General features: G+C 41.7%; 1 protein-coding gene across 2 annotated transcripts in view; it reads right to left on the bottom strand.

Annotated features, from left to right (window-relative positions):
• Positions 1-13,514, bottom strand: part of appl2 (adaptor protein, phosphotyrosine interaction, PH domain and leucine zipper containing 2) — a 151,704-nt gene that overhangs the window by 104,647 nt on the left and 33,543 nt on the right. For both annotated transcript variants that reach the window (XM_043713268.1, XM_043713267.1), the window contains exon 3: positions 7,570-7,629. In XM_043713268.1, coding sequence (XP_043569203.1) covers positions 7,570-7,629 — 60 coding nt within the window. The remainder of the gene's footprint in view (positions 1-7,569; positions 7,630-13,514) is intronic.

A 13,514-nucleotide genomic window follows, 5' to 3' on the forward strand; every position in this document is an offset into this window, starting at 1 on the left:
CGGGTCTCTGGCGCTGTGAGGCAGCAGTGCTAACCACTGTGCCACCGTGCCGCCCACTAATGTGGCGACCAGAACTGTATGCAATACTCCAGATGAGGCCTTACCAGTCTTGTTCAGCTGAAGCATGACATTGTGGCTCCAAAACTCAATCCCCCAACCAATAAGGCCAACACACCACATGCTTTCTTAACAACCCTATCAACCTGGGTGGGAACTTTCAGTGATTTATGCACCAGGACACTCAGATCTCTGTTCATCTACACTGCCAAGAATTTTACCATTAACTCAGTACTCTGCATTCCTGTTACTTTTCTGAAGTGAATTACTTCACTTTTCCGCATCAAACTCCATTTGCCACTTCTCAGCCCGCTCTGCATTTTATCTATGTCCCTTCGGCACTATCCACAACTCTGCCTACCTTAGTGTAATTCCCAAATTTACTAATCCATCCCACTACGCCCACATCCAGATCATTTATAAAAATGACAAACAGCAGTGGACCCAAAACAGATCCTTGCGACACACCACTGGATGAACAGGATGAACACTTCCCATGAATCACCACCCTGTGTCTTCTTTCAGCTAGCCAATTTCTGATCCAAACCTCTAAATCGTTTTCAATCCCGAAACTCCGTATTTTGTGCAGTAGCCTACTATGTGGAACCTTATCACACGCCTTACTGAAGTCCAAATACACCACATCAACGCTTTATCTTCATCCACCTGTTTTGTCACCTTCTTGAAGAACTCAATAAGGTTAGTGAGGCACAACCTATCCTTCACAAAACCGTGTTGATTATCCCTAATCAAATTATTCCTTTCCAGATAATTATAAATCCTATCTCTTAAAAACTTTTCCAACATCTTACTCACAACCGAAGTAAGGCTCACTGGCCTATAATTACCAGGGTTGTCCAAACTCCCCTTCTTGAACAAGGGAACAACATTTGCTATCCTCCAGTCTTCTGGCATTACTCCTGTCAACAATGATGATGTAAAGATCAAAGCCAAAGGCTCTGCAATCTCCCCCCGCCCCGGCTCTCAGAGAATCCATGGATAAATCCCATCCGGCCCGGGAGTTTTATCTATTTTCAGATTTCAAAAATTGTTAAAACCTCCTCTTTGTCAACCTCAATCCCATCTCATCTTGTAGCCTGTATTTCTGTATTCTCAGAGGGATCTTGGCAGCAGGGCAGGTCAATAGGGTAGTTGAAGAGGCATATGGGATTCTTGGCTTCATCAGTTAAGGCATAAATTATAACAGCAGGAAGATCATATTGGAAGGGTATAGGGCTTTCATTAGGTCACAGGTGGAATACAGTGTGCAGTTCTAGTCACCAAACTACATGAAGGATGTTATTGCCCTGGAGGGGCTGGAGAGGAGATTTCACCAGGATGTTGCCTGGGATGAAGCATGTCAGCTATGAAAAGAGTCTGGATAAGCTGGAGTTGTTTTCTTTGGAGCAGAGAAGGCTGAGGGGGTACTCCTTAGAGGCTATGAAGGGCATGGACAAGGTGATTAGAAAGCAGCTGTTCCCCTTAGCTGAAAGGTCAAAAATAAGGGAGCATAATTTTAGGATGAAAGGCAGGAGATTTAGAGGGGACTTGAAAAATATTGTCATCCAGAGGGTGGTGGGAGTGTGCAATGCACTGCCTGAGAAGGTAGTTGAAGCGGGAAACCTCACAACCTTTTAAAAAGTACTTCAATGAGCATTTAAAATATCATAACATTCAAGGCTCTAGGCCTAGTGCTGCAAAGTGGGACTAGCATAAATTTAGTGGATTTTTGGCAGTATGGATTTGATAGGCCAAATGGCCTCTTCTATATTGTACGATTCTAAGAGAGAATATGTCAGCCTTAACTCCTTGCCTGAGTCAAAGTCGTGGTGAAACTTCCTTTAGTGATCTATGCATTTAATCCAAGCTAACATTTTGCTGCAGTATTGAGGGGGCGCTATACACTTGCATGAAATGTTATCATGTCCCCACCTTTCCTTTCAGATGTGTGTAAAAAATTCCAAGGCACTATTTCAAAGGATTTGGATTTCATCCTGATAATCTGGTCAATATTTATCCTCCAACTTACCTCATAAATGGATTTTGTTGGTCATTTATTTTCTTGCTATACTGTATTCTGTGCAAATCTGCTATCACATTTGTATAAAAAATTGACACTAAACAGCAATTGATTGTGCATGAAGACAGAATAGAGTGCTATATAAATATGTCTTTTTTTTCATAGGGGTCCGTTAGCTCAGTTGGCTGCATGGATGGCTTGGACTGCAGCGTGATGCCAACAGCATGGGTTCAATTCCTGTACCAGTTGGGTTTATCATAAAGGACTCAATTCACAATTTCTTCCTCTGCATGAGGCATGGTGACCCTCAGGTTAAACCACCACCAGTTGCCTCTCTCTTATGAAAGAGCAGCCCTATGGTCTGTTAGGACTTTGGCAACTTTACACTTACATTTATAAGATTCTCTCTCAAGTCAATGCGGTGAACTGGTCTTAGAGTAGGATAAAAGGCTGGCACAACATCGAGGGCAAAAGGACCTGTGTTGTATCTAGGTTCAGGTTAGGTGGACTGGCCATGCTAAATTGTCCATAGTGTCCACGTGCAGGCTAAGTGGAGGGGAAATGCAGGGTTACTGGGATGGGGGTTGGAGGGGTGGGATGCTTTTTGGAGGGGCTGGTGTGGACTCAGTGGGCCGAATTAGCCTGCTTCCATACTATAGAGACTCTATGATTCAATCTTTACTTATGCTTTGGTTTACAACCAACAAATGTGACTTTGAGCCATGGAATCATACAGCACAGAAACAGTCCTGCCAGTTCGTGTTGAACATAATCCCAAATTAAACCAATCCCACCTGCCTTGCCCAGATCCTTCCAAACCTTTCCTAGTCATGTACTTGTGTCTTTTAAGCGCTGTAACTGTTCCCGCATCCACCATTTACTCAGGAAGTTCATTCCACACAAGTAAAAATTTATTTTTTAAATCTCTCTCCTCTCACCTTAAAAATATGCCTCCTAGTTTTGAAATACCCCATCCTAGAGAAAAGAAAACTACCATTAACCCCATCTATACCCATCATGATTTTATCACCTCTCAACCTCCTACACTCCAGTTAAAAGAGTCCCAGCTTATCTTTATAACTCAAACCTTCCATACTCAGCAATATCCTATAACTGGGCGAACAGAACTAGACATTGTTCTCCAGAAGAGGCCTCACCAATGTCCTCTACAACGTCAACATGACTTCCCAACTCCTATACTCAAATGACTGAGCAATTGAGGCAAGTGTGCTAAACGTCATTTTAATTACCCTGGCATAAACCTCAAAGAATTACATGCCAACCCTTACGTTCGACAGCACTAACCAAAGCCCCACCATTAATTGTATAAGTCCTGCCCCTATTTGCTGTACCAAAATATAATACCTTGTATTGATCCACACTGAACTCCATCTGCCATTTATCAGCCCATTTACCCATTTGATCAAGATCCCTTTGTAATCTTCAATGTCTACTATGCCACCAATTTTGGTATTGCCTGCAAATTTACTAACCATGCTTTCTTTATTCTCATCCAAATCATTCATATAAATAATAAATAAAAGAGGAGCCAGAACTGATGCCTGTGGTACACTGCTGGTGACAAGATCTTTTAAAGTAAATTGGATGTGTTCTTCATCAAGTGAGAAGGCTACCCATTTCTTCCACAGTTTTACATTCAGATGGGTTTACTTCAACGACAAAGAAACCAGCGTGTGGTGTTTTTTGAATTTAAAATACAGCCACAGCTGCCAGCTAAAGATTGAGCTGTTCCAAATATAATGGTTGGCTGTTAAATGGATATCGGAGTTTTGGTTGTTGTTTTAACAATTAAAATTTAACCGATTAACTTAAATTATGCCCAGAAGCCAAAGAAATTTGAATTTTATCGTTTTGACACCTGGAAACCAATCAAAGTGTAAGAATCTAATGTGTTATGGGGGTATACAAACCTGGTATTTTGAAAATTAGAAGGAGAGCAACTACCATCGATCAGAGCCGAACAGCAACTGCCCATTTAATGTCTTGATCTCAAAGAAATTAGAAAGGTGTCTTTTCATGTGTATTATACTCGCAGTAAAAAAGAAAGATGAAGACCTAGGGAAATCAGTAGCTGGAAGAGTGAAAACACTGAAGCAGACAGAGACTGTGTGGTCTTGAGATTAAGTTAATGTAATGTTTAATGAATGTTTTAGAGAGTTGGGATCAGATAGTAAGTAGTTAAAGGGAGGCCTGGATTTGTGAGTAGTTTTTATTTAATGTTCACTATTAGAGTTAGAAAAAATAAATTGTTATTTTTCTTTAAACAATGGAATATAGGGGTTATCTGTCACTTGCTTACCATTTTAACAGATTACAAGCCGAGGCGAGCTTTTCTGGGTGTTTGGTTTTTTTAATTGACGGACAGGTTCGACCTCCACATTGTAACAGTGGTCAGTTAGTCAGACTGACTCTGGTTTCAACTAGTTAAGGTGAAAGGTGATAGGGTGGGAGTGTGTGTAGTAGTGGTGGTGGCAACAGCATGGCACTCTACTCCCAACACATGTCAGAATCCATTGAGATGTTAATCAATATTCAAAGACCAAAACTCTTGTCTTAGCTCGTTGGATCTTCAGTACTACAACAGAAATGGTTCAGAACCATAGATAATGAATAATCCTCGCATAATGAATCTAACAAATCTGGCCCTCTCAGCATAAGAATGTGCTGTTAAATAACTGAGCACACCGGAGGAAAGATTTCAAGAGGAACCACCAAAACTAAATCTTTGAGCGAGGTTATCAGGAACAGAAATCAATCACTGGGCACACCATTGACCAACAAGGTCACATAATAGAAAAATTTGGTCATCCACTGAGTGGTCCGCGACAATCACTGGGTTTCCCGTAGCATCTCCCATTGACAAGCCAGGTCACCCACAGAATCATGCACTGGACAATTGGGTCAACCACAGTATCGCACATAGGACATATGGACATAACAAGAACTGGGAGTAAGATAGGCCATCTGGCCCTTCAAGACTGCTCTGCCATTCAATAAGATCATGGCTGATCTTTTCGTGGCCTCAGCTCCACCCATCGCTCTACCTCTCATCATAACCCTTAATTCCTTTACTGTTGAAAACATTATCTATCTTAGCTTTAAAAACATTTACTAGGGAACCACTTCAACCACTTCACTGGGCAGGGAATTCCATAGATTCACAACCCTCTGGGTGAAGAAGTTCCTTCCCAATTCAGTCCTAAATCTGCTCCCCTTAATGTTGAAGCTATGCCCTATTTTCACCCATCAGTGGAAACATCCTCTCTACTTCTATCTGATTTATTCCCTTCATAGTTTTATTTGTTTCTCTAAGACTCCCCCCTCATTCTTCTAAATTCCAATGAATACAATCTCCGTCTGCTCAGTCTCCCCTCAACTCCAGAATCAACTCCTCTACAGCCCTTCCAGTGCCAGTATACTCTTTCTCATGCAAGGAGACCAAAACTGCACACAGTACTCCAGATGTGGCCTCATCAGCACCTTGTATAGCTGCAACATTACCTCCCTGCTTTTAAACTCAATCCCTTTAGCAATGAAGGGCAAAACTCCATTTGCTTTCTTGCACCTGCAGATCAACCTTCTGTGATTCATGCACAAGGACACCCAGGTCCCTCTGCACAGCAGCATGCTGCAATTTCTTACTCTTCAAGTAACAGTCCTTTTTAATGTTATTCCTACCAAAATGTATGACTTCACATTTACTAACATCATACTCCATCTGCCTGACCTTTGCCCATTCGCTTAAGTTATCTATGTCCCTTTGCAAAGTTTCACGGTCCTCTGCACAGTTCGCTCTACCACTCACCTTAGTGTCATCCGCAAACTTTGACACACTACATTTGATGCCCAATTCCAACTACGTAAATTGTGAATAATTGTGGTCCCAACACTGATCTCTGATGCACACGAGTCACTGATTGCCAACCAGAATAGCACTCATTTATCCCATGCTTTACTTCATGTTGATTAACCAATCCTCTATCCATGGGAATCCATTGCCTGTAACGCCTTGCATCCTTATCTTATGCAGCAGCCTTTTGTGCGGCACTTTGTCGAATGCCTTTTGGAAATCTAGATATCTACATCTACTGGGTCCCCATTGTCCACCGTGTTCGTAATGTCTTCATAGAGTTCTAAAAGATTAGTTAAGCATGACTGCCCTTCATGAACCCATGCTGCCTCTGCCCAATGGGACAATTTCTATCTCGATACCTTGCTATTTCTTCCTTGATTACAGACTCGAGCATTTTCCCCACTACAAAAGTTAAGCTAACTGGTCTATTATTCTTTTGTCTACCTCCTTTTTAAAACAGTGGCATTACATTTGCTGTTTTCCAATCTGTTGGAACTGCCCCAGAGTCCAGTGAATTTTGGAAAATTTCCATAAGTGCATTTGCTATTTCTCGTGCCATCTCTTTCAGCACCCTGGGTCAGGGCCAGGAGACATGTGTACCCTTAGCTCCATTAGCTTGCCCAACATGACCTCTTTCATGATCATCTCTTTGTCAATTACGGTCCTTCAGTGCAAAGACCAACACAAAATACCTATTCAATGCCTCAGCTATTTCCTCATATCCCATTACTAAATACCCCTTCTAGTCCTCTAAAGGACCAATGTTTACTTTAGCCACTTTTTTTTGTTTAGTATATTTATAGAAAATTTTGCCAACTGTCTCTATGTTCTGAGCTAGTTTTTCCTCATAATCTATCTTACTTTTCTTTATAGCTCTTCTTGTGGCCGGACAGGCTGGGTCACCCCATAACTCCAAGTGGTTCCCATAATCATGTATGACTGAGGTTGCATTGTGTACATCACAAGGTAATGATTGACTACCTAATCTAATTCATTGAACCTGAAGCTTGGAGACAATGCACCTAGTTGTGACACTCTCGTGTCATCTGATAATTAGGGAATTTAGAACAAATGATCAGTTTGTATGGGCTTCTATATGTAACTGTATCAAGTTTACGAAGTGTAGATGACTAAATGGAATTTGTTGCTTGAAAGATTAATGTTAAAAGCAGTGAGCAGGTGGTGGCATCTCGCTAGATAGTTTGTACTTCAGTAAATTTACCAAGAATTTAAACTGATGATTTGTTGGCTGCTGATCTTTAATATACTCGATGTTTTCTGTTGTCAAGTTGGGAAGCATTAAGTAGTCTTTGCTCAGTGCAGCAATCTTATCAGCTGGAGAGGTAGAGTAACTTAATCTGCCATTTGGTGCTAAACAGCACTCCAATGAGTCACCAGTTATCCTCCAGTTAACCTATTACTACGATTTTAATGGGATTACCCATTCATACATAAATCCTTCAAATTTATCAGTATTTTGAATTCCCAGATTCTTAAACTGAGTTCTCTCCCTTTACACTAGTTTACCCCAGTGAACCCATTATCTGGCACAATTCAAGTTGCTTTAGAACGTAAGCATGAACAAAATATTAAAAGCAAAAATCTCCAACATTCTCACCTGTTTCTCATATGCAAGAAGCTGTTTGGACAACTGTAGTGTTGCTATACTCATTTCATTCTGCAATGACAAAAAAATCAGCATATTAAGAACCGTCTGCAGAGTGTAAGATAGCACAACAGAATGTTCTCAGAAGCTTTGTGAATCTCTCAGAATCTACGACCCTGAATCATATTGATGCAGAAGGCAAATCCAACTCAAGCATAAAACATCAGAAAGCATCTATGCATTTGTTCCAACTAATCAAAAACTGTTACAATTGACAATAGATCTGCATCTGGTCTTCTTTATTCTAAGAACATAATGCAACTCCACATACAAATATAAAAGTGCATAATCTTCCAGAGAAAACTTGAGTTTTCTATTCTTTACAAGCTTTACATTGTTGGCATCTCACAGTCTTCTGTAAACTGCATGCGCGCGTTCATGCCAAGGAGCCCCGATAGCCCCAACTAATGTGCACTTCACCAAAAAGAATCCTTAATATCTTTCCATGCCATCTATACACAATCCCACACAGAAAAATGTTCATTCTTAATTGAAAGAGTTAGGAGTCATCTTGTTTAATGATTTTGCATTCATTACTTCAAGTTATTGACCAATTCAAGTTCTTTATCTTTTGTTTAGAATATAAGAAACACAATGAGGAGGCTATTTACCCATGAGCCTGCTCTGTCGGTCAGTAATTCCATGGCTGATCAGATCCAAGTCTGAACTCTACTTGCCTGTCTGTTCCTCATAATACTTAATTCTCATCTACCAAAAATCTGTCTCATTAAGCCTTGTGACCCATATTCCATTGTTCTTTCGGAGAGATATTTCGAAAGATTATTGAGCTCCCATAAAAGAAATTCCTCTGTCTTAAAAGGGACACCTCCTATTTTTAAACTGTACACCCAAGTTGTAGATCCCCCTACCAAGGAAACATCGCTCAGTACCTACTCTGTCAAAACCTCTCAGAATTTATACATTTCAATAATATCTCCTCTCATTCTTCCAAGTTCCAATGGATTCAATCTTTTCACAATGGACAAACCCTTTATCCTAGGAAACAATTTTGTGAATAAGATCATAAGAACCAGGAGCAGGAGTAGGCCACCTGGCACTTCGAGCCAGCCCCGCCATTCAATAAGAGAATGGCTGACCTTTCCACGGCCTCAGTTCCACTTACCCACCCTCTCACCATAATCCTTAATTCCTTCATTGTTGAAAATATTATCTATCTTAGCTTTACAAACATTTACTGACTGGGTGGGGAATTCCATAAATTCACAACCCTCTGGGTGAAGATATTCCTTCTCAATTCAGCCATAAATCTCCTCCCCTAATTTTTAGGCTATGCCCTCTTATCCTAATTTCACCCACCAGTGGAAACATCCTCTCTACTTAAAGTCATAGAGATGTACAGCACAGAAACAGACCCTTCGGTGCAATGCATCCATGTCGACCAGATATCCCAACCCAATCTAGTCGCACCTGCCAGCACCCGGCCCATATCCCTCCAAATCCTTCCTATTCGTATACCCATCCAAATGCCTGTTAAATGTTGCAATTGTACCAGTCTCTACCACTTCCTCTGGCAGCTCATTCCATATATGTAACAACCTTTGCGTGAAAACGTTGCCCCTTAGGTCCCTTTTATATCTATTCCCTCTCACCCTAATCCTATGCCTCTAGTTCTGGACTCCCCTACCCAGGGAAAACACCTTGTCTACTTACCCTCTATAAGGTCACCCCTCAGCCTCCGATGCTCAGGGAAAACAGCCCTAGCTTATTCAACCTCACCCTATAGCTCAAATCCTCCAACCCTGGCAACATCCTTGTAAATCTTTTCTGAACCATTTCAAGTTTCACAACATCTTTCCAATAGGAAGGAGACCAGAATTGCATGCAATATTCCAACAGTGGCCTAACCAATGTCCTATCCAGCCGCAACATGACCTCCCAACTCTTGTACTCAATACTCTAAATAATAAAGGAAAACATACCTTCTTCACTATCATATCTACCTGCATCTCCAAGGTTCAGCAACACTCCGAAGGATCTTACCATTCAGTCTATAAGTCCTGCTAAGATTTGCTTTCCCAAAATGTAGCACCTCACATTTATCTAAATTAAACTCCATCTGCCATTCCTCAGCCCATTAGCCCATCTAATCAAGATTCCATTGTAATCTGAGGTAACCTTCTTCGCTGTCCACTACACCTCCAATTTTGGTGTCACCTGCAAACTTACTAATTATACCTCTTATGCTCAAATCCAAATCATTTATATAAATGACGAAAAGTAGTGGACTCAGCATCCCACTGGTCACAGGCCTCCAGTCTGAAAAACAACCCTCCACCACCACCCTCTGTCTTCTACCTTTGAGCCAGTTCTGTATCCAAATCGGTAGTTCTCCCTGTATTCCATGAGATCTAACCTTGCTAACCAGTCTCCAATGGGAACCTTGTCAAACGCCTTACTGAAATCCATAAAGATCACATCCACCGTTCTGCCTTCATCAATCCTCTTTGTTACTTCTTCAAACAACTCAATCAAATTTGTGAGACATGATTTCCCACACACAAAGCCATGTTGACTATCCCTAATCAGTCCTTGCCTTTCCAATACATGTACATCCTGTCCCTCAGGATTCCCTCCAACAACTTGCCCACCACCGATGTCAGGCTCACCACCTTTCTCAAACAATGGCACCACGTTAGCCAACCTCTGGTCTCCCGCACCTCACCTCTGACTATCGATGATACAAATATCTCAGCAAGAGGTCCAGCAATCACTTCCCGAGCTTCTCACAGAGTTCTAGGGTACACCGGATTAGGTCCTGGGGATTTATCCACTTTTATGTGTTTCAATACATCCAGCATTTCCTCCTCTGTAATATGGACATTTTTCAAGATGTCACCATCTATTTCCTACTTTCTATAACTTTCTTGTTCTTTTCCACAGTAAACACAGATGCAAAATACTCATTTAATATCTCCCCCATCTCCAGTGACTCTATGCAAAGGCCGTCATGCTGATCTTTGAGGGGCCCTATTCACTAGGCAAAACAAGGACTGCAGATGCTGGAAACCAGAATCTAGATTAGAGTGGTGCTGGAAAAGCACAACAGGTCAGGCAGCGTCCAAGGAGCAGGAAAATTGACATTTCAGGCAAAAGCCCTTCATGAAGGTGATAGGTCAGAGAGGAGAGTGGAGCGGATAGGTGGAAAGGAAAATAGGCAGGTAGGACAGTATCATTTGTCGTATCCGTTGCTCCCGATGCAGTCTACTCTACATTGGGGAGACTAAACGCCTCCTAGCAGAGCGCTTTAGGGAACATCTCCAGGACACCCACACAAATCAACCCCACCACCCTGTGGCCCAACATTTCACCTCCCCCCCCCAACTCTGCCGAGAATATGTAGGTCCTGGGGCTCCTCCAACGCCACTCCCTTACCACCAGACGCCTGGAGGAAGAATGCCTCATCTTCCTCTTCGGAACACTTCAACCCCAGGGCATCAATGTGGACTTACCAGTTTCCTCATTTCTCCTTCCCCCAGTTCCAACCTTCCAGCTCAGCACCGTCCCCATGACATGTCTATCTTCCTTTCCACCTATCCACTCCACCCTCCTCTCTGACCTATCACCTCCATCCCCACCCCGATTCACCTACTGGGCGCTATTCACTCCCTAGTTACCTTTTTATCCTTAGTGTATTTGTAAAAATCCTTGGGATTCCCCTTAATTCTATTTGCCAAAGCTATCTCATGTCCCCTTTTTGCCCTCCTGATTTCCCTCTTAAGTATACTCCTACTGCCTTTATATTCTTCTAAGGATTCACTCAATCTATCCTGTCTGTACCTGACATATGCTTCCTTCTTTTTCTTCACCAAACCCTCAATTTATTTAGTCATCCAACATTCCCTATACCTACCAACTTTTCCTTTCACCCTAACAGGAATATACTTTCTCTGGATTCTTGTTATCTCATTTCTGAAGGCTTCCCGTTTTCCAGCCATCCCTTTACCTGCGAATATCTGCCCTAATACCTTCAAAATTAGCCTTCCTCCAATTTAAAAGTTCAACTTTTAGATCTGGTCAATCCATTTCCATCACTATTTTAAAACGAATAGAATTATGGTCACTGACCCCAAAGTGCTCCCCCACTCACACCTCAGTCACCTGCCTTGCCTTATTTCCCAAGAGTAGGTCAAGTCTCTAGTAGGCATATCCACTTACTGAATCAAAAAATTTTCTTGTACACACTTAACAAATTCCTCTCTTAACACAATGGCAGACCCAGTCTATGTTTGGAAAGTTAAAATCCCCTACCATAATCACCTTATTCTTACAGATAACTGAGATCTCCTTACACATTTATTTCTCAATTCCCGCTGAGTATTAGGAGGGTCTATAGTACAATCCCTCTATCTTATCTATTTTGTTCATAATTTAATGAATCTAAAGATCTCCCCTCATTCTTCTAAATTCCAATGAATATTATTTCAATCTCTCCTCATAAGCCGACCACCCCCTCAGCTCCGGAGTCAACCTAGTGAAACACCTTTGCAGCCCTTCTTGTACCTGTATATCCTTTCTCAAGTCAGGAGACCAAAACTGCACGCAGTACTCCAGATGAGGCCTGCCTCGTCAAAAACAACCAACAAATTCGATGTTGAGGTTACTGGGTCACATTTAAAAGCTCTGTAATGTCTAGCAGCTGCAAATATAAACCATCAGCTGAAGTTCTCTAAAGAGAACTTTGCTCTAATTGCAATAAAATATCAATGGTATATGCCTATTGAATTTTATATGGATCCATTTAACATTTATTTTGTGCCATATCGGTCTAAAAGACGATGATAATAGCTAAACAAAATCCTACAGGATTCAAACCTGTCTAAATACAGTAAAACAAAAGCACACAAGTTTAAGGAGCCTTTCAGTAAATTAGCATTGCACAAGATTGTGTTGAGAGAAGTGAGGGAGCATGGATTCTGATGTGACCAGCTTGGAGAACAATATTGCTGAACTGCCAGTAGTGGTGGCCCTCAACAATGGGTAATGGACTGTGAAAGCACAGAAACTTGTGCTCTAACATTAGACGAAAGCAACCATATATTGACCAAGAGATTACAAAACTTTAGTCCAAGACCTTGAAGGTGTTATGCAGTTGAGGAGTACACACTAAGTTACGGTGTAGGCTTGCTCACTGAGCTGTAGGTTTGATATCCAGACGTTTCATTACTGGCTAGGTAACATCATCAGTGGCGACCTCCAAGTGAAGCGAACCTGTAGTCTCCTGCTTTCTATTTATATCTTTCTCCTTGATGGGGTTCCTAGGGTTTGTGGTAATGTCATTTCCTGTTCGTTTTCTGGTGGGTTGATAGATGGCATTTAGATCTATGTGTTTGTTTATGGCGTTGTGGTTGGAGTGCCAGGCCTCTAGGAATTCTCTGGCATGTCTTTGCTTAGCCTGTCCCAGGATAGATGTGTTGTCCCAGTTAAAATGGTGGTTTTTTTCATCCGTGTGTAGGGCTACGAGGGAGAGAGGGTTGTGTCTTTTTGTGTTCGTGTATCCTGGTGGCTAACTTTCTTCCTGTTTGTCCTACGTAGTGTTCGTGGTAGTCCTTGCATGGAATTTTGTAGATAACGTTGGTTTTGTTCATGGGTTGTACTGGGTCTTTTAAGTTTGTTAGTTTTTGTTTGAGAGTGTTGGTGGGTTTGTGCGCTACGAGGATTCCGAGGGGTCTTAGTAGTCTAGCTGTCATTTCTGAAACTTCTTTGATGTATGGTAAGATGGTTAGGGTTTCTGGCTGTGTTTGGTCTGCTTGTCATGGTTTGTTCTTGAGGAATCTGCGCACTGTATTTTTTTGAGTATCCATTCTTCTTGTATACGTTGTATAGGTGGTTCTCTTCTGTTTTCCAAAGTTCATCTGTGCTGCAGTGTGTGGTGGCTC

The sequence above is a fragment of the Chiloscyllium plagiosum genome, chromosome 23 (assembly GCF_004010195.1).
Source record: "Chiloscyllium plagiosum isolate BGI_BamShark_2017 chromosome 23, ASM401019v2, whole genome shotgun sequence".
NCBI lineage: Eukaryota > Metazoa > Chordata > Chondrichthyes > Orectolobiformes > Hemiscylliidae > Chiloscyllium > Chiloscyllium plagiosum.